The 22,229-nt window shown below is 37.5% G+C and overlaps 2 protein-coding genes across 2 annotated transcripts; both read right to left on the reverse strand.

Moving 5' to 3' along the window:
• Positions 1–11,000: 11,000 nt before the first annotated feature.
• Positions 11,001–11,512, reverse strand: LOC128132045 (uncharacterized). The gene is made up of 2 exons (XM_052768088.1): positions 11,177–11,512; positions 11,001–11,089 (listed from the first exon to the last, which is right to left on the reverse strand). The coding sequence occupies exons 1-2, from the start codon at positions 11,472–11,474 to the stop codon at positions 11,076–11,078; spliced, it is 312 nt and encodes a 103-aa protein (XP_052624048.1). The 5' UTR covers positions 11,475–11,512; the 3' UTR covers positions 11,001–11,075.
• Positions 11,513–18,059: 6,547 nt separating this feature from the next.
• On the reverse strand, positions 18,060–21,273 carry LOC128132379 (extensin-2-like; the record flags this gene model as incomplete). Its single annotated transcript, XM_052768915.1, has 2 exons — positions 20,516–21,273; positions 18,060–19,888 (listed from the first exon to the last, which is right to left on the reverse strand). Coding segments are annotated over exons 1-2 (2,547 nt in total), but the record flags the coding sequence as incomplete, so codon positions are not given.
• Between the last annotated feature and the right edge of the window lie 956 nt (positions 21,274–22,229).

Here is a 22,229-nt window from a genome sequence, read left to right on the forward strand (position 1 = left end):
ACCAAGTGATTTGCATGGTTACTTCACACCTCGTTTTGTGATCCTCGGTATCCCAGTCACAAAACTTGGAGGGCACACTCGAGATTGAAACATGCCTTTGAAAAGTTCATTGAATCTCAAAGAATCTAGGAATTTCTAAGAACCATTCAAAAACCTAATACTAAAATATTGCGATTTTCGTGGTGGAAATTGGTGAATCGTCATTCACCTACCTTTCAAATATGATATAGCTTAGATTACGGCATACCTCTTCTAAGTTATATTATATTGTGATTGGATCCTAGCCTTAATATTACATTTGGGTGTTTTATTAAGGACTCTCTTATATCTAAACTAATCTTGTTCTCTTTCCTTCAGATGTCTTTCAACAATGCTTCTGGCTCTAATCCTAATGGCTCCTTTACCCTTATGAACTTGTGTGGGAAAGTCACCTTTGATGGATCCAACTTCAATGAGTGGATCAGAAACATCAGGATGATTACCCGCTACGAGGACAAAGAATATGTCCTTGACAAGGAGCTTAAGGAGATTGATGAGTCCACTGCAACTCCTCAGGAGATCGCTGAATTTCGGGCACATGAAAGGGATGCTACGAAAGTGGCTTGCATCATGATGGCCACGATGATAGCGGAACTCCAAAAGTCTTATGAGGATTTCTACCCTTATGAAATGCACCAAGATTTGATGGAAAGATACCATCAAAGTGCACGACAAGAGAGGTATGAAATCATCTGCTCCATGATAACAACCATGATGAAGGACGGGGAATCCGTCACGAGCCACATGCAGAAAATGCAAAGGTATGTGGATCGTTTGCTGAAGCTTAATGTGAACTTCCCGGAGGATCTTGCAATAGATATTATTTTGCATTCCTTACCATCGTGCTATGATCAATTCCGCATGACATATCACATGAACAAGGAAGAAGTCACTCTCAGCAAACTTCAGGGACTTCTCAAGACCGCAGAATCAGGTCTTAAGGGGAAGTCGGTTGCTATCACTCCTACTCAAAACTCTACTCCGGTTTTGGCAATCGGGAAAAGTCGAGGGAGGAAGAGAAAGAGCTCTTCTAAGGGTACCAAGGTTCGGACCCTTGATGGCTCTTCTTCAAGTGGAACCAAGAAAGGTTTCATTACTCCTTCTTCTGACCCAAAAGAGGCTGAATGCTTCTATTGCCATGAAAAATCTCATTGGAAGCGGAACTGCCCAAAATACCAGCAAGATGTGAAGGATGGGAAAGTTAAACCCAACCATGCAGGTATTTACACTATCATTTCTAATAACTCACCCCATTCTAATTCTTGGGTCCTTGATACCGAGTGTGGTATTCATATCTGTTGTGACTTGCAGGGACTAAGAAGAAGTGAGGATGTGGAGCAAGGAAGGATAAACTTGATCATGGGGAATAGGAAAGCTATACCTGTTACCAAGATTGGAGTTTATACTTTATCGCTAAGTAGTGGGTTTAGTTTAGATTTGAATAAATGTTGTTACTCGCCAGGAATGGCAAGAAATATTATTTCCTTTCATGCTTTGTACAAACAAGGGTTTACCTTTTCATTTAATAATGAAGTTGGTTCTATTGATGCTTTCTTTAATAATGTTCTTTATTTTAAAGCATTACCTTGTGATGGTGTGTATGAAGCTGTATCTGTTGTAGATAACTTAGGAAATAATGTTTTGTGTATTGATTCTACTAATAATAACTTGGATAAAGCATCATTATGGCATTCTCGTCTTGGACATATAAGCAAGAAGCGCATAGGCCAACTCCAAAAGGATGGAGTCTTGGAGTCGTTTGACCTAAAGTCAGATGATAGTTGCGAATCATGCTTACTTGGAAAAATGACAAAGTCACCCTTCACAGGTTCGTGTGAGAGGGGTGAAGGTTTGTTGGACCTTATACACACGGATGTGTGTGGACCATTCAAACATGCCACAAGGGATGCTAATCGTTATTATTTGACTTTTACTGATGATTATAGTAGATATGGATATGTCTACTTGATCAAGCATAAGTCAGAGACTTTCGAGAGGTTTAAGGAATTTAAACAGGAAGTCGAGAATCAATTGGGCAGGAACATTAAGATGCTTCGATCCGATCATGGTGGTGAGTATCTTAGTTCAGAGTTCCTCGACTATCTAAGGGAATGTGGGATAGTCTCACAATTGACACCTCCCAGGACACCACAGTTGAATGGTGTGGCTGAGAGGCGTAATCGAACCTTGTTAGATATGGTTCGTTCCATGATGAGTCGAGATACGCTACCAATCTCATTCTGGGGGTATGCCTTAGAGACTGCCGCCCATATTCTTAATCTAGTCCCTACAAAGAAAGTTGCAAAAACTCCTCACGAGATGTGGACTGGTAAAGTACCTAAACTAGACCACATCAAGATTTGGGGTTGTGAGGCTTTCGTGAGACGCGAGACTCATGATAAGCTCGAACCTCGAAGCGAGAGGTATATTTTCATCGGTTACCCACAGCGATCCTTTGGTTACCTCTTCTACAGACCTAGTGACAATGTGGTCTTTGTAGCAAGAAGAGGAGTCTTTCGAGAAAGAGAGTTTATAAGCCAAGGAGACAGTGGGAGGCAAATTGATCTTGAAGAAATTCAAGAATCAAGCAGTGAAGGAACTTCAAACTCTAGCCCTCAACTTGAGGAGGAAACTCTTGTTGAGCCAATTGACAAATGTGTACCTCTGAGACGTTCCACGAGAGTTAGGAGTGCACCTGAGCATTACTATGGATTCCATATTACTGCAGAAGGTGAGACACTTATTAGTGATGAGACACTAGTAAGTCAAGATGACCCTAACAGCTACGAGGAAGCCATGGCAGGCCCCGAGTCTGCTAAATGGAAAGAGGCTATGGATAGCGAGATACAATCCATGTATGACAATCAAGTTTGGAACTTGGTTGAAAATGTACCAGGTCGTAAGACAGTAGGGTGCAAATGGGTCTTCAAGAAGAAGACCGACATGGATGGTAACGTACACACTTATAAGGCTAGACTGGTTGCAAAGGGTTTCTCTCAAATTCCTGGAATGGACTATGATGAGACCTTTCCTCCGGTAGCCAAGATTAAGTCTATTCGGGTTCTGTTAGCCATAGCTGCATTTCATGATTATGAAATATGGCAGATGGATGTCAAAACCGCTTTCCTTAATGGAAAGTTGGCTGAAGATGTTTACATGAGTCAGCCAGAGGGTTTTGTCAGCAACGAGTACCCTAATAGAGTGTGTAAGCTTGAGAAATCCATTTATGGATTGAAGCAAGCACCTCGCAGATGGAATCTTTGCTTTGATGAAAAGGTCAAGGAATTTGGCTTTTCTAGGAGTGAAGATGAATCTTGTGTGTATGTGAAGGCTAGTGGGAGTATAGTTAGCTTTTTGGTATTGTATGTGGATGACATACTACTCATAGGAAACGACATTCCAACCTTGCAGGAAGTAAAGTCCTGGCTTGGGAAGTGTTTCGCTATGAAGGACCTTGGTGAAGCTGCCTATATTCTAAGGATAAGAATCTTGAGAGATCGGAGTAAAAGACTAATTGGACTTAGTCAGAGTATCTACTTGGATAAGGTGCTGAAGAGATTTAGCATGCAGGATTCCAAGAAAAGAGAGTTACCCATCCAGAGTAACACCAGATTGAGTAAGACACAAAGCCCTAGCACTGAGGCTGAGATAGCAGAAATGAGTCGAACACCTTACGCTTCGGCTGTAGGATCGATCATGTATGCTATGACGTGTACTCGACCCGATGTAGCTTTTGCCTTGAGCATGGTTAGCAGGTATCAGGCGAACCCTGGCAAGGCACACTGGACTGCGGTAAAGAATATCCTCAAGTACCTACGGAGGACTAAGGACTGGGTTCTTACCCTCGGTGGGAGTGATGACTTGAGAGTTGTAGGGTATAGTGATGCTAGCTTCCAGACTGATAGGGATAATTTCCGCTCTCAGCCGGGCTGGGTCTTTACCCTAAACGGAGGAGCAATTTCTTGGAAGAGTTCCAAGCAAGAGACAGTGGCAGATTCTACTTGTGAATCAGAGTATATTGCAGCTAGCGAGGCAGCAAAGGAGGCGGTATGGCTGAAGAACTTCATTGGAGACCTTGGAGTTATACCAGCTATTAAAGAGCCAATGGAAATTTTCTGTGATAGTGAAAGTGTTGTTGCCTTAGCCAAGGAACCAAGGGATCATGGGAGATCCAGACACATCGACAGAAAATACCATTTCATTAGACATCGGATCAAAGAAGGACAACTCGTGGCAAAGAGGGTATCATCAGATGAGAATCCGGCAGATCCCCTCACAAAGGGACTGACTCGGGTTAAGCATCTTCAGCATGCTCGGAGCATAGGGCTGAAGGATGATATTAAATTTAGTAGTTAGATAATCTCGAAATTTGTAAAGTGTAATTGACATTTGATGATGAATAAAAGTGTTTTATTTATGAGTAAAGTGTTGCTATCTCTTGTCGATCGTTTACTATATTTCTTTTGCATGTTTTGACTTCCAGAATAATTTTGTTTGGTATAACATATTATTCAAACCTCCACAGTCGGTCATATGTTGGAAGTAGATATGAATCAAGACTGTCATGTTTGGTTGTAGAGGTCTTGGACAAGGCTACAACAATCATGAGTGCTCATAAGTTCTGAGCATTGGACTCAACCCACGCTCACTGGAATCACTTCATGGAATTATATCTCGAGTGATCGTGAGACGGTAATATCATATAAGTCTTCAAACCTAGAGATATGATTTGTTACTTACAAGTTGGTTATGCATTGACTGTACGAAATCACATTGGTAACTCGATGTTATAAAACGTACTTTTGTGTGTAATTCAATGAGTGGTAGAACAAACATATGAGTCGAAGTTTATCCGTTCCTTCTTGGACTAGAAGCTGATATCTGGGCCCCTCGATGATTTTGTTTTGACCCATGTACCGGGCCCGGTCAGAACTAAGTTGATGTGTTCAATTAAGTTCTATGTCAAACAAATCGGAAATCGGGAAACAAATGCTGGACAATAAGCAAGACAATGTTCCATGTATTTGTCCGGCTGATAACTAGAACGGAGGATTATATGATCACTTATCTTAAATGGCGTACCATCATCTTCTCAGTTCCGAGAGACCTTGAAAGAGCTACAATTACCGGTCGGTTCCTGAAGTACTAGAGATATAGTTATTAGACTTATCCAAGTGGGAGACTGTTGGATAAGGTGTCTAAGTCCATAACTATTTCGGACTTGTACTTGACCCGACCCGGCATGGTCCATTTGGGTTGCATGGCACCATGCAATTGGATAGACTAAATGAGAGAAATAACACTTGGAGATTATTAATATATTATAAGTTCTAATATATTAATAATATCATTTGATTAGTTGATCAAAGAATTAATTTGGAATTAATTAAGTGATCAAAGGATAACTAATTAAATACATGGGTTGATTATGTAAATCATCCATATCTTGTATAGTGGGCTAAGAGGCTCCATGGATTATCAAGTTGGGTTCTACCCATAGGATGCTCCATGGGAGTTACAAACCCATGGGTCATGGAAATGAAGAGTCATGACACATTAGGGTTTACATGGTGTAACCCTAGATGTGTCAACACTATATAAGAAGCATATTCTCCACCAAAATCGGCTACACTAAGAAACAAGAGGGCTTGGCCGATTTTAAGAAGTGTGTGTTATCTCAAGAGTCTTTCCAAGAGCATTTGGTGTTGTGTGAAGCATTTGAGGCATCACACTTGGGGTGCTAGGCTCACAAGGTTTCAAGGAACACAAGCAACAACATGGTAAGTTATTCTATCTATGATTCAAGTTAAAATTGTTCCCCATGTATGCTAGAGAGGAATATAACCTTGGAAATTCAACTTTGCATGATAATTAGACAAACATAGATCCAAGGTTATTAGGGTTGCATGTACACTTAGGAAGTGTTAGAATGCTCAAAACCCATCACTTTATGTATTCTCCACCATTATTAGAAAAAGTTGCTTGATTTTGGAAACGAATAAATATCACTAGTGAATCAGATTTCTACCAGTAATTGGAAACGAATAAATATCACTAGTGAATCAGATTTCCTATTCATGGGATACAACCATATATATTTGATAAAATGATCAACAAAGATAATATAGTATTTGAAGTGATCAATAAATTCGATAGGGTGCACCATACATCCGAAGATAAAAGATAAAAGACCTAATGGAGCATGAGATGTGAGAGATGAGGCATGAAAGGGTAAGGGATGACTTTTATTGATTTGAAAAGAGTTACAATTGTCGATAGTACTAGAATTAAACGAAAGTAAAGAAGATAATTGCTTGAGGACTTTATTTTGAGGGTGCCCCACACCAGTACAAAAATGACCTACAGACTCACCGAAAAAGTGTGACCATATGCGTATAGTGAGAATTTATTTTTTTCACTGAAAGTGTGATTGAAGGTGAAGCCATCATATGGGTCTTATGGTCATTTTAAAATATAGTTTTCGTATGATATGAAAACTTGTGGCCATATTATAAAAGTGTAGCAAATGTGTACGGAATTTTGTTCCTTAAATATCCAATATAGTAGCGTTAAACCGTCAATAGACACATTTATTTAGTATCTGTGGTGGCTGTATATCACAAACTTGCAACATTCATGATGTTTTAGTGTAGTTGTTTTCTTATATATTGTCACACAATTTAAATTTTTTTAAGACTATTGTGTATCTTTTGTAAACATTTAATTACAGTGAGCATGACCATGTTTGCTAAATGGCGACATGAAATTAATTCCATATGTGGCGACTTGCTAATAATTAATCACAAAAAACAATCAATTTTAGTGACTATAGCCTATCGTATAGAGACACACAATTCAGTGAAATACAATCATAAGTATTATAAAGACACACATTTTGTTAAAATTAAGGACTATGTGGTATCGTATTAAGACTATTGGGTATATTTTAGATACATATAATTACGGTGAGCATGACCATGTTCGGTAAATGGTGTAACAACCCGTCATTTCAGGTCCTTGAAATTCGAGTCTTGTAACCTCTTTGAAAAAGTAATTAGAGTATCATCAAAAAATGAAGTATTCAAAGGCTTTGTTTGGAGTACGCTATGTAATAGATATCGTCTTAAGGTTTCCAAGCATATAAAGAACACTAAAATCCGAGTTATAACGAAGAAGTTATGACCATTCTAAGTTTTCCGACAAAAACCGGCAATACGAAGTTACGTAAAAACTCGAATCGGAGATCGAGCGACTTTTGGCCGGAATGACCTAAACGAGAATCGAAGGTCTCGACAATGGTATTTCAGCGGTAAAAAGTCTGACAAAAACCGACGTCAGATAAAGAAGTTATGAATTTTTAAAGAAATTCCTTAAACACGATGATTTGTAAAATAAATAATAAAAATAATTTCGGAATTTGCCAACAGAGTCTAAACGAAAGTTGTAGAGCGTAGTCTCACCTACGCGTGGATATAAAGACCATCGAAAACGGAGTTCGTATGAAGAAGATATGAATTTTTGAAGTTTATTAAATAAATTATATATTTATTTAAATCAAAATTCGGACCTTATCCGAAGAGGAGTCAGCGTCCTCATCCGAGGTACGCGCTGCGTACCCGAGAGACTTGGCCTCGGAACGTCCACGTCGCCCTATCCGAGGCTTCCGACCCGTCCGACCCGCCCGTCCGACCCGCTGTCCCATCCGACCCGCCGTCCCATCCGACCCGCCTCCCCACCGACCCGTCCCATCCGAAGCCGAGGCAGTCGAGGCTTCGGTCATGCATGACGTACGCGTACGCGCTGCGTACGAGCGTACGCCCCGCGTATCGAGGCGGTTCAGCCTTCCTATAAATAGAATGCGAGGGCTTCCGAGAAAAATGCTCATATCTCTCTCCTCTATCTCACAATCTTGCCTCGTTTTGCGTGCCTGTTCAAACCCGAAGCTTTGGTCTTTTTGCTCAAGTCCCGAGGGTCGATTTTACTCCCAAGATTCCCGAGAATCCCGAGGAAAATCCATTTCCCGAGACGAAACTCTGTCCGGTTTTCCATCTCGCTATCTTCAAACTATCAAGTGAGTTCATATCCCCTTCGAACACTCTTTAAATACATTTTAAATGTTTTTATACTCTTTTAAGGGAGGAATACAAGTAAACACACGACTAAAATCATGTGAAACATCAATCTTTTGATATACTTTTCATACTGTTGTTTTAACTATCTTATGAAGTTATTATGATGCAAAACACCTCACAACACAGCTTTACCCTCTTGGGATACAATATGTTTATAAATAGAAATATGTTTTATTTATACGTTTACATACAAATACATCATATCAAGGGTAACATTCTTTACTAAATCATTTTATGCATTCAAAGAACTTATGATTTATGCTTTGTCAAACATTGTGAAAAAGGATAAACTTTGCATACAAACTACTACTTTAATACAAACTTAGTTGAGAATCCGTGAGACGTGTACATCTTCAAACACTGCCTTTTTGAGAAAAGGTATCGCTACAAGTTCTGTCTATAACCAGAGTCTCCCGTTCGGAGAACGTGTCAAATGTGTATAGATCTATACGGGAAGTCATGATCCCGCGCCCTGACTGTTAGCTACAGTCCGTCTTTTGGGGTGACAGTTGTCATAACGCTACGACGCCTGAAGAACGTCGCTACAGGCATATTATGTTTAGTACGGTTATAAAACTCATCGGATATACAATTATTATGGTATTATGCTTTTATGAACGAGTAGCTATTAAAACTATTCTTCATCTAACAAGTGCGATCTTCGTATAGCTTTACTATGTAAAACTATGACACAACTTACAAGCACGTCGGTTGCTTGCGATTTTCGGTCTTGGAGACTGCCAGTTATGTCAGGAAAATAAGGGTTTTTCCTGTATACAAACCAAACAACTAATAGGAAAATAAGGGATTTTCTTGGTGCAACCATTTACAACTTATAACACGAACATTTATATGCATTTCATACTTTTATAAGAAAATAAGGGTTTTTCTTGGAAAATACAACAACTCATATCTCAACCATTAGGGAAAATATGAGATTTTTTTCTGGATCTAATACATTCATTTTCAAACACAACAAATCATAACTCTTTACATTTGAAAAACTGCGTTTTTTGGAAAACATACACGAACTTTCGAATGGCGTACATTTTCTCAAAACACTACTCATGAACTCACCAACTTAAATGTTGACACTTTTTCTTTGAAATAACTTGTATTCTCAGGGAACCACTAAGCAGATTTGGAAATCAACTTTTGGAGATTAACGTGCTGACGTTAATTACTTCTTTTGAAAGATGTTTATGTATTTAACTTTTGAACATGTAACGGATACAATTATGTAAACATTTTGGAAACTTTAATATATATGGTGGTGTGTACTTTCCTTTCTATGAACTGTTATGATACTGAATATGACGTCCTCCGCCCCCGAATGTTTCCGCCGTTCTGGTTTGGGGGTGTGACAAATGGACACATATAATTTTTTTTGTAAGTGATGATTTGCTTGTATTTAGTCACAACAACAACCAATTATGGTATTTATTTGCCACATGAATTGTTTTTCATGTTGTCAATGTTTAACTTAGTCACAAAAAATTTAGAATAAACATCATTTTAAAACAACTGTCGACTCATAATTCTTGTATATTATGACTATTGTTAACCATTTAGCCACACGTTAAAAAATGATGTAAAGTAACCATTGTATAATTTTAGAGACATTGAAAACCTATAAAATATGGTCAAATTTATATTAAAGCCTCTTTAATTTAATATTTATTGTTACTTTTTCTACATTGTAGACACATCAAAATAATTTAAAGTAAAGTAACCAAGCCCAACAATATGAAACGAAAGCAAAATTCATTATTTGATACTAGTAATATTTGAAATCCAAATCGATACATTAAATTCCTAATTAAAATACCAAAAAAAAAATTGTCCTAATTTCAAGAATTTAAATAATGGTAAAAAAATCGAACACATCATAAACAAAAACCTAAACATAACTAGGCATTCTTCTTATTTTTATTGCTGCTTATGTTCTTGAGAAGGGCATCAGATGATATGTAAGTTGGTTTCCTTTTCTTTGAGTTTTGATGTTGATGTTCTTGATGTGATATAATTTTTGGTACCTATAACAACATTGAAACAAAAAATGAGTTCATCAAAAACTTACTATATTACTTTATGAAGAAAATAAAGTGTAATGCACAAAGTAGTGAACACAATTAAACAAACCTTTGACTCGGTTTGCACAAGGTATTTTGGCCATGGAACAAAACTTTTATATACATCCTCAACGTGTGAATTCTCCAGTTGTATGGGGTAGAAATGCATGTTTTATTACCACTTCATCAACAGAAACTTTATAGCAATCATCTTGTAGAGCAACTCCATGAATGAATTGCCTTTTTGATGATAAGTGAACGGTAGCATGAGCAACAATGTTCCTTTTATATAGATATCATAGACTATACTTGATTGGCTACAATGATAAGTAATATTAGAATCGGAAAAAAAAAGACACAAATGTATATTCAACATGTAAAAAAAAACTGACCAAGTGAAGGGGTTTATTTGGTGAAATTTTTGGTATTCAGGATTGATAGTGGCAGTCTTAGACTCAACAACTTTCCTGGTGGGTTTTGTATTTTCCTAATATAAAAATTTAAGACATATATGTAAAATTATATTTTAATATAAATGATAAACTAAAAGTATTTAAAATTGTAAAGTTATTATATACTACTGTTGCAGATTTCGTGGAAATCAATTGTGTATCGAGAGTTGCAGTTGCAGAGTTGGTTTGAACTTGTTTCTTGGTGGGTTTTGCAATAACCTAAATAAGTTAAAGTCCAAAGTGAAAAAACCAAAATTAGTACCAAAAAAAAGTATATCAACAATGATATTGTAAGATGATAACATACTGGTGTTACAGGTTTTGATGGTTCCTTGGTTTTGAGACTAATAGGAGTCGTTTCACTACTTTCAACGATCTTGTCACTTGAAATACCCTAGAAAATATAAAGAAACATGGAAAATGTCTAAAAGAAATGCAATTTACAAGTAACATTTACAATAGATGTTGTTAATAAGATTACTTAGAACTGTATGAGACAGATTTGGAAAGTCAGCTCCTTTTGCTTTAAGATGAGCCAAAACTAGCTTTAGTGTTTGATCTTGTTCATTAACCTTTGTAGACAAAGCCTTGAGTTCAACATCTTTTTTCTCAAGCTCAAGTTTTCCATTATGCAATGCAACTTTAAGATCTTTGATTTCTTCCTTAGATGATCCTTTATTGCGAGGAACATTGAAATATATGTTGTAAGTAACTCCTATGCCGACACCCTTTAAAAATCCGTCCTTTTCCTTGCCAAAAACTAAGGTCATGACATCCATGCCTGGTTCAACATTTACTTGTACTTCTTTTATCTGATTTTCTTGTTCCATCTAGCACACAAAATATTAATAATTATTGTCCTAATATATTTGATTAAAATATTTACAGTAAAAGTAATAAAAAAGTTTATTGAAGTTACTAGTTTATCCGCCATAAGTTTAACATCTTCATCCTTAAAATTCTCGTTTACTTTCATGTCCTTTACACCACATAATTTACCTTGGGGGCATTTCTTCCTTTGAAATCACTTTCTCTTCAATCTTGATAAAAAAAAATTAAATTGTAAACAATATAAAGTAAAATTATGTTAAGTACAATGCTATGAAGGAAATATAATAGGATCATATAGCTAAAAAAAGCTTACCAACTTCCGCCTAAAAGTAGTATACCCCCCTCGTCCCATCCGATCAACATACTTTGACATCTTTCGCGCTTTGATAGTCTTTTGTGACACAACCTGTCAAAAAAAAAAAAAAAGATTTGTCATGCACTTTTTGGTAATTTTATGATAAATTAATGAAGAAGTTTTGGAAAAAAAGTTGTAACATTAAACTGTTCAGAATGCGTATATGTCATGAATTTGTTCCAATCATCTTTTTTTAGGAATTATTGCACGATATCGAACAGGGATTTCTCCAAGTTTTTTTGGAATTGCCTAGATGTGGCTTGATGTAAGTTGCATACAATTTCCTTCTGAAGTTTCGTAGAAGGATACCAAGCCTTATTCATCACAAATTGTTTTTTCCAGTTTCATCAACTTCAAAATGGCGCTAAAATGAAACAATAATGAATTTGTTAGAATTTAATACATGATTTGTAATTAAAATATGAGACGCAGTTAAAAAATGTGAATTTTTTTTTTTTACTGTAATCTCTTCCCAAATTTTTCATTCACTTCCGGTTTACTTTCATCCAGCAAAGAGCATTTAATCCCACCTTCTCGCGGACAAGATCTCCCAAATAACTAACAAACAATGCATTATTCTACCCTGTAAACTTACCGAATTCATCAAACTTGACACGTTTTTTTCTACCACCAGAATTGACATACTCAGTCTTCAGCTTTGGCAATCGAGTCAGACCCCTCTTCGTAGGTGACCTTGTAGGAAGTGTGCTTTGGATTTTTTTTCTTCCGAAACTGAATGACTATTATAGTCAATGTCCTTATTTTGACCATCTTCTGTGTCCAATTCATAAACTTCGGTTCCATCATCTTGCTCATATTCCATATCATAGGCGGGCATATCTTGATGTTGTTCCTTGTTCACCTCTATGATTCTTCTGTTGACATGAAACATATGAAATAAGTTTGATTATTTATATGTTAAATGAAAATGTATGAGTAACATATATTACATACAAAATTTCACATACACATTTCATCGAACGTTTGGTGTGCAACAAGCAAAGTAATATGAAGAATAAAAAATTTTCTTTTTTATGTATAATCCCTAATCAATACAATCAATAACATTGACATCATACACAAAGAATATACGTACATTAGAAATGCATGATGAATGTTGTCGAATGATGAACTGAATTATAATCCAACTGGGATATAGCCTAGAGAAAAACCATACAGTGGTTGAAAAAATCAAAGTCTTTTAAATATTACATTGTTAGTACGTCCTAAATTGAGGGTTGTTACCAAATTTATCGGAATTTCCTTGATCTGATGGATTGATCGTCATAGTTTTGGCGGTGAGATAGATGAATAATTCCCGCCTTGATTTGGAGCCAAAAACAAAATGGAAAAAAAATGTTTGCCTCTTATTATATTTGCTTAATTTTGATTGACGAATTCAAAAAAGTTCAAAATTTTAATCAGAAAGTGAACCCACACAATGAGAAGCATAAATTATGGTTTGGAAACACGTTTTGGTTTTTGAAACATTATTTCGAGTTACTTGATATTAATAGAAATGATACAAATTTGGTCCTTGTAAATTAACAATTTTACGTTAGGATACAACTATATGACTATTGGAAATAAAAAAATATTTAACATTTAATTATGTATATACAATTGGAAAATAGTATAATAAAACGAAAATAAGAATAAGGTTTAGTTAGCTTACTAATTTTTCTGTGTGAACACTTTGTTAAGATTTTTTATTTTATTTTAAATTATGTAAGAAAAAAATCCATACGCCTACTATAAACCCATTGTGGTCCTAAACCTGTAGCAACGCCCCTACCTAACATTGTAACGTTCAACACGTACCACCAACCGACCACCTGGAACCCATACACCTACTATAAACCCATTGTGGTCCTAAATCGTACCAACACCCCAACTTGACATTAGAACGATCAACCCGTACCACCAACTGATCACCTGGGACTAATACACCTACTATAAACCCATTGTGGTCCTAAACCCGTACCAACACCCCTACCTGACACTATAGCGATCAACTCGTACCATCAACCGACAACCTGGAATCCATACACATACTATAAACCCATTGTGGTCCTAAACCCATACCAACACCCCTACCTGACATTGTAACGGTCAACCCGTACCACCAACCGACCACCTGGGACCCATACACCTACTATAAATCCATTGCGGTCCTAAACCTGTACCAACACCCCTACCTGACATTGTAACGATCAACCCATACCACCAACCGACCACCTAGGACCCATACACCTACTATAAGCCCGTTATGCTCCTCAATGCATACCAACACCCCTACCTGACATTGGAACGATTATCCCGTAACACCAACCGACCACCTGGGACCCATACACGTACTATAAACCCATTATGGTCCTAAACCCGTACCAACACCAATACCTAACAATGCAACGATCATCCCGTAACACTAACCGACCACTTGGGACCCATACACCTACTATAAGGCCATTATAGTCCTAAAGTCATAGAACACACCTACCTGACATTGTAACGATAAACCCGTAGCACCAACCGGCCACCTGGAACCTCCAGTCACACTTTTTCAGTGATCTTTGTAGATTCTTTGGGTGAAGAAGGAGCTTTGAAGAGAGTAGAGTTGGAGTACAAGCTTTGAATCTGAGTTTCCTTATGGTTGGTGCATCATTTGGAGGTATCAAGCTCAAAGCTTTGTCATTGTTTTGATTTGTGCATATTGTGGTTCATTTTAGGGTTTATGTTCCAAAGCCTGAAACTTTATGAGTTTGTTGAAGTCCAGAGCATAATACCTGTCCCTTTAAGTGTCTCTAGTTGAGTGGACTCATTAAAATGGGATCTTGGACGTCAAGATCTTCCCATACATGATATATGAGAACTTTTGTGAGTAAGGAGTGAGTTTAGGAGTTTTAGACTTGCTTAGCTAAGCTAAGACTTAAAGTCAAAAACTTTATGGAGTATTAGCCTTAATTTAGTCCAGATCTGAGATTATATCTAAGGTCTTAACGGATTAAGACCAGGAGAGTGGGAAAAATAAGTTTGGGCCGTACGCTAAGTGTACTCCCAGATACGACCAGCTTAGCGTCGAAGTTTCCCGATGCATGCATGATAAAGTAGTACACCCAACGTAAAGGGGTTGTACGCCATGTGATATTGCCATATGTATACATGTTTTTAGGCAATATTTACTTATATTTTTATTAATATTTTGGTTATTTGCATTGAATAATGGTACTTAGAAGGTTAAAATATATATTGCAGCCAAATAGAAGGCATTTTGAAGAAAAGGGAATAAAAGTGACAAAGCATGGAACTTTGGAGGCTTGAAGACTTAAAAGAATAAATGTCCATAAGAAAGCTCAACTCACGACGTGAATATTTAGGATTCACGATGTAAGTACGAATGTTCCAGAAGATCAACATTGCGGAGGAGGAATCCTTGTCAAACACGGATAATTACGTGCTTACGACGCCTGCGTACAAGCGTGGTGTTGACTTTTAGGGTTTGGTCAAATTGTGGAGTTTGGAGGCCATGGAAGGCTAAAATGGTCTTTTATCCTTTTGAAAATTAGTAGAGGATTTAGCCTAACATCTTTGGGGGTAGTTTATTAATTAGAGTTAATTACAATATATGTTAGGCAGAGGCTAGACTGGTGGTTCGAGTATGAGACATACTTGCTTTACTTACGAGGTGAGTCTTCTCACTATAATTACCTGGTAATAAAGTGTGACTGGAGGGTCTTATATGCTTATGTTAAGTTACGTGATATTATGCATTTGTCTTTGTGATTTATGTTGTATATTATTTTGTGATTTAGTGGTTAGGACCGGAGGGTCCAACCCGAGTTGTGAGACCGGACGGTCCTCACTAAGACACATGAACCAGAGGGTCTTTATGAGATATAGCCATGAGAGGCTAATTATTTTCGTGTGGTATTTTGGGGAACTCACTGTTCTTCTTGCTTACCGTGTTGTGTGATATGTGTTTCAGCTACTTCTCAGGATTGCGGGAAGGCGCCGACTTGATTGTACACACCAGTTAGAGATAATGATTTTGAGGATTCTGGGATTTTAATAAACATTTGTTGAATTGTGTTTCCACAACTTATACATTTTGTGGTCTCTTTGGAAATGTGATATTGAGTTATGTGATTTTAAAAATGAAAAATTTATTTGAAAATTTACAGTGTTATAGGATAGAATCCCACGCGTGGAAGCCGACGTGGCATCCAAAAGACTAGTGAACACCACCCTAAGGGTTGGTGGCTTTGGTGTGGCGTGAGTGCAAAGACTGGCCAAGATAGCCAATCAAAAATAATCAACAACAGTGACATGGCTTTCATCTATTTTCTTTTTAATTGTAGTTACATATATGGTCCCTAAAAATGTATCTTTGTTTCTCATTATACCCTTATATTTATATTTAAATTAAATTAAGCTTTCGGCTCTCTCTCTCTCTCTCTCTATATATATATATATATATATATATATATATATATATATATATATATATATATATATGTTTTAAATTAAGTTTTTAATTAATTTAATCATAAAAAATTAAAAAAATAAAAAAAAGATAATGGTGAAGTGATGACCATTTCCTATGTGTAGTGGGTTGGTGGTGAAGTTGAAGTGGAGCAGAGGTGGCACCACTTTTTCGGTGGGTTGGTTGTGACCACTCCCCACAGCCTTAATGTGTATGCTTTTTACACACACTTTCCCAAGCAGTATGTACAAGATCATACACCTTAAGTTTTTGAAAACTTATTTCAAAGTGCTATTAACAAGAATCTAAGGATCAGATACCATTGTTGGATAATAAGGTTTTCTTCTTCTTCATAAGAAAATAGTTAATTAAAAAGAAAACAAATAAGCATTTAAGTCAAGAACGTATATAATTAAACATTAGATCATGATTATTTCTATTAATAGAAACCCTAACCCTAAAAAGAGGTTGACGAAATGCCTTTAAGAAATGTGAATAAGATTGAGGAACTCAAAAAAGAGTCCTTTGATAGGATCATAACCCTTAGCCAGCAAACAAGCAAGAACCCTAGCATTGGAGACTTGAGAATTTTGACCACCAATAAACATGTGTTTTGTTTTCTTCAGGTTGTTGTTGCCCAAAGATGAGGAGAGGAAAAAGGGTGGATGACTTTATGGTTTTGAATAGACCCTTGAAACCCTTATGCATGCTCCTTTTATATAGTTGGTGGGAATATTATCATTTCTAAATTTGAATCAAGGATAAATTATCTTATTCATTAGTAATTATCCTTTAGAATTAACTATTATGTATTCAACTAATTTATTCTAAGCATAATTATTTAGTTTCCACCAATTAATTTCTAAATATTAATTAACATTTTAAAAAATAGTAATTAATTACAATAACTGCCAATTATTTATAGACACTCATTAAATAATAAATTAATTCCCTTTTAATTTATTTGTCAATGTTTTTATCTTGGGTCAAGTGGGTAACCTATATAGGCTCATGTAATTAATTTGGATACCAATATGTTGTGTATTGGCCATATCTCCAAGAATATAAGAGTCCAAAAAATAAAATGAGAAGATTACCCCAATAATATATAAAAATAAAAAGAACCATCAGTTATCCTTTATACAATAGAAATAAGAAACATGAAAAAAAAATATTAAAGCCACAACGCTCTTATCACCCTCTACGGGCGACAAACAATTGTACTTTTTTTTACGGTTCTAGTACGAGCTCTTTTTTCAAGGATAGGATGAACCACAAGGATGATGTGGAAAAGAAATATTTGTAACAAAAATATTGATGAAGTGAAGTGCATCATTTAGGAACTTATTGAAATGGGATGGTTGTGGATGAACAACTTTTAAAACATCCCCTAGAGGAACCTTCTTAATTAAACTCGTACTCAAAAAACCTACATAAATAAATATGATGCTGTTATGGATGTGTCATGTATTTAAAGATTTGTAATAATGTTGGGAATGTTTCATGATATCGAAAAAGAAATAAAAATATACTTACATGGTTGTATCTTGCAAACAACAAAGTTATGGGAGTCTAATAATTAGTTGGGGGTGGAGGAGAACCATAGATGTATACGGGCGGAAGAGGTGATTTTATTGGTGGAAGGGGAGATATGTAGTGGTAAGGAGGTGGTGGTGACTTAACCGGTGGTAGGGGTGATGTGTAATGGTATGGAGGTGGTCGAGATTTCATAGGTGGTGGAGGTGATGTGTAGTGGTAGGGTGGCGGTGACGACTTAACTGGTGGTGGGGGAGAGGTATAGTGGTAAGGTGCAGGTGGGGATTTAACTGGTGGTGGAGGAGATTTATAGTGGTATGGTGGTGGTGGGGACTTAACTGGTGGTGGTGGAGAGGTGTAGTGGTATGGAGGTGGTGGAGATTTCACAGGTGGTGGAGGTGATGTGTAGTGATATGGTGGTGGTGGGGACTTAACTGGTGGTGGAGGTGAAGAATAATGGTATGGTGGTGGTGGAGATTTAACTGGTGGAGGAGGCGATGTGTAGTGGTATGGTGGTGGTGGGGACTTAGTTGGTGGAGGAGGTGAGGTGTAATGGTATGGTGGTGGTGGCGTCTTAACTGGTGGTGGTGGTGAAGTGTAATGGTATGGAGGAGGTGGAGATTTCATGGGTGGTGGAGGTGATGTATAATGGTATGGTGGTGGTGGGGATTTAACCGGTGGTGGTGGTGATGTATAGTGGTATGGTGGTGGTGGTGACTTAATTGGTGGTGGAGGTGAGGTGTAGTGGTATGGGGGTGGTGGAGACTTCACGGGGGGTGGGGGTGATGTGTAGTGGTATGGTGGTGGAGGGGATTTTACCGGTGGAGGAGGTGAACTGTAGTGGTACGGTGGGGGTGGTGATTTCATTGGTGGTGGTGGTGATGTGTAATGGTAAGGCGGTGGAGGGGATTTTACAGGTGGGGGAGGTGAAGTGTAATGGTATGGTGGTGGTGGATATTTCACGGGTGGAGGTGGTGAAGTGTAGTGATATGGTGGGGGAGGCGATTTCACTGGTGGTGGAGGTGATGTATAGTGGTATGGAGGAGGTGGAGACTTAACAGGAGGTGGAGGCGATGTGTAATGGTATGGCGGTGGCGGAGATTTCACTGGTGGTGGAGGTGATGTGTAGTGATAAGGTGGGGGTGGTGACTTCACCGGTGGTGGAGGTGATGTGTAGTGATAAGGTGGGGGTGGTGACTTCACCGGTGGTGGTGGTGAAGTGTAATGGTATGGTGGTGGTGGAGATTTCACTGGTGGTGGTGGTGAAGTGTAATGGTAAGGTGGGGGTGGAGATTTAACCGATGGTGGAGGCGATTTGTAGTAGTATGGGGAAGGTGGTGATTTCTTAGGTGGTGGGGGTGATGTGTAGTGGTACTTGGGAGGAGTCTTCACTGGTGGTGGATGGGAAGTGTAGTGGTATGGTGGTGGTGGAGATTTAACCGGTGGGGGAGGAGATGTGTAATGGTATGGGGGAGGTGGTGATTTCTTGGGTGGTGGGGGTGATGTGTAGTGGTATGGAGGAGGTGGTGATTTCTTAGGGGGTGGGGGTGAAGTGTAGTGATATATCGGAGGAGACTTAACGGGTGGAGGGGGAGACTTGTACAAGTAAGTGGGTGGCGGTGGTGGTGGAGATTTGTAATAATATGGAGAAGGAGTGGGCTCTGGTTTTGGCTTTGGCTTCTCACAAAGCGTAGAAGGAGTCTTAGGAGCATATGCAAATGGTTCGGCCTCAAGGACAACCTCATAAGCATTTTTGGATTTGACCTTTAGCACGGCACCGTTCAAACCACCATGAAGATTTGTTGGAATATTACATTTGGTTCCTTTTGGTGCCATATGAAGCTTAGCGGTACAAGCTTTTGCTCCTCCATACTTGGAATAGTCTAAACCGTCAACCGTAATTGCATATTTTCCATTGATCTTAGTCTTTCCATATGCAAAAATTTTTTTCTGGCCAATAGCCTTGCAAGTAATTTCGACAACAGCACCTTTTTCAACACAAATAAAAAAAAGTCAACTTCATGTATATTTTTTGGTCCACCTTTTGTAATATACCGGTTACTACAAAATTAAAACATGTTATGCTATGCATGATATGATTTCGGGTATAAATACTTAAATTAAATAAATATTATTAACTCTTATACAAAATAATCATAAATATATAACTTATAATGTAGCCTTTCATACAATGAATATGTTGAAACCTTAGCATGGTATCTTTATTTATTTATTTATTTTTTTGAAGTATTATAATTTATATGGTAATGGGATAATAAGTAATCAATATATGATTATATGTCTTAACAAGTTAACTCAAAATTGAAATTTTAGAAAATTAAAGTTTCATTTTCTCGGAAATATACATATCTTTCATTTTGATGTTTTTTTTTTTTTTATATATTTTAAAATGCAAGATAGTAAACGAATAAAACCAAAAGATAAGATACATATTTTCTGAACATTAATTGTCTATACGTTTAAGTGTATCGTTAGGTAAAAGAGATGTGGAAAACCAGAAACATAGAACATGGGTCAACCATCAAAGAACATGCATACACATCAAGTCATATATATAAAACAGTTAAGGTAGTGCGAGAAACTAAAGTTTATACCTTTGAGGTGATGCTTGGCGTGTGATTGGATTGGGTATTTCCAGTCATAGCAGCTGTAGCAGTAAACTTTGCCCACGACCTTTACGATGAGTTTCCTGTGGTGAGGGTAAGGTACGGGGTAGTAGGATTTTGGTGGTGGTGGAGAACTATAGTAATAGTGTGGGGGAGACTTTGTTGGTGGCGGTGGGGATTTGTAGTAGTAAGGTGGTGGTGGAGAATGCACCGGTGGAGGTGGAGACTTGTAGTAGTATGGTGGTGGTGGTGACTTAACTGGCGGTGGTGGAGACTTGTACAAATATGGTGGTGGTGGAGAATGCACCGGTGGTGGTGGAGACTTGTATAAATATGGTGGTGGTGGTGAATGCACCGGTGGAGGTGGAGACTTGTACAAATATGGTGGTGGTGGAGAATGCACCGGTGGTGGTGGAGACTTGTATAAATATGGCGGTGGTGGTGAATGCACCGGTGGTGGTGGGGACTTGTAAAGATATGGTGGTGGTGGTGAATGCACCGGTGGTGGTGGGGACTTGTAAAGATATGACGGTGGTGGTGAATGCACAGGTGGTGGTGGAGACTTATACATATATGGTGGTGGTGGTGAAGAATAGATATAAGGATCAGCCGAGACGGCTATAAGGTTCGCAACACCAAAGACGGTTAATGCGATGACTATAGGCCATAAAGGGACCCTGAACGGGACACCGGTGGTAACTCTCATGGTTCACCGGTAGTTAGAGAGGATGGGGTTGAGGGAGAGAGGTTATGCTTTTGGATGTAAAGCTGAGAGGTATAAATAGCAACTAACACCAAAAGAATATGTCAGTAATTTGTATATTAAAACACTTGTCAACGCTTCCAAGGCCACTAGGCCACATTCATCTTTTTTTAGACGCTCGTTCTCAAGAGTTACTCGGACAATTATTTGGGTTGACATTAAATTTATTTTATCTCAAGCTTAGCTTTGAACTATTCAATAAACGAGCTTTATATATTTGACTTATTTTCGTTTCAGTATGGAGTCACTGCGAATCAGAGTATACACACCCTCATGTAGCTACTGTTGGTTACCTGGAGTCAAATGATAGACCATGATTCGATTTTACATTGTCGTAAAAATACTCAATATTTAAGGCATTTAAGGATTGAGACTACCGTGAAGGTTTGACCTTCATAAAGATAAAAATACCAAGAAATTTGAAGGGTATGGTTTCTGTGTCTATATTAAGTAATTATCATAATTCTTTTGTCTGTTTGGGTTTGTACTGGTGCATTTATTTATAAATTGAACTTTATTAAGTGCATATAGTTTAAATTGAAAAGGCATTGTTTGTATTTATCAACATAAACTTACAAACTCGATTGCTAACATTCTTACTGTTTACTGTAATGTTTCTATTGAATCTTACAATCAGATATGAAAGATAATGATAAAACCAACTTTAAAGCAAACAATTGATTAATGAATAAATAAAGTACCAGTTGCTTATTTCTCTTAGCTACTGAATAGTAGACCAAGGATAGAGCTATCCTGGGACTCTTTTCTAATTTTAACGAGGTTTCTTTTATAATTTAGTACTTTACCCTTCTGTAATATATCATATGTTAAAAAAGTTCCAAAATGTATATGATACATTTTATCACGTGGTAAAACTCCAAAACAAAAACCGTATAAAACATATAAATTAGAAAAGTAGGAAATAAATAACGTTGTTTC

This window comes from Lactuca sativa, chromosome 2, assembly GCF_002870075.4.
Source record: "Lactuca sativa cultivar Salinas chromosome 2, Lsat_Salinas_v11, whole genome shotgun sequence".
In the NCBI taxonomy this organism is placed as follows: domain Eukaryota; kingdom Viridiplantae; phylum Streptophyta; class Magnoliopsida; order Asterales; family Asteraceae; genus Lactuca; species Lactuca sativa.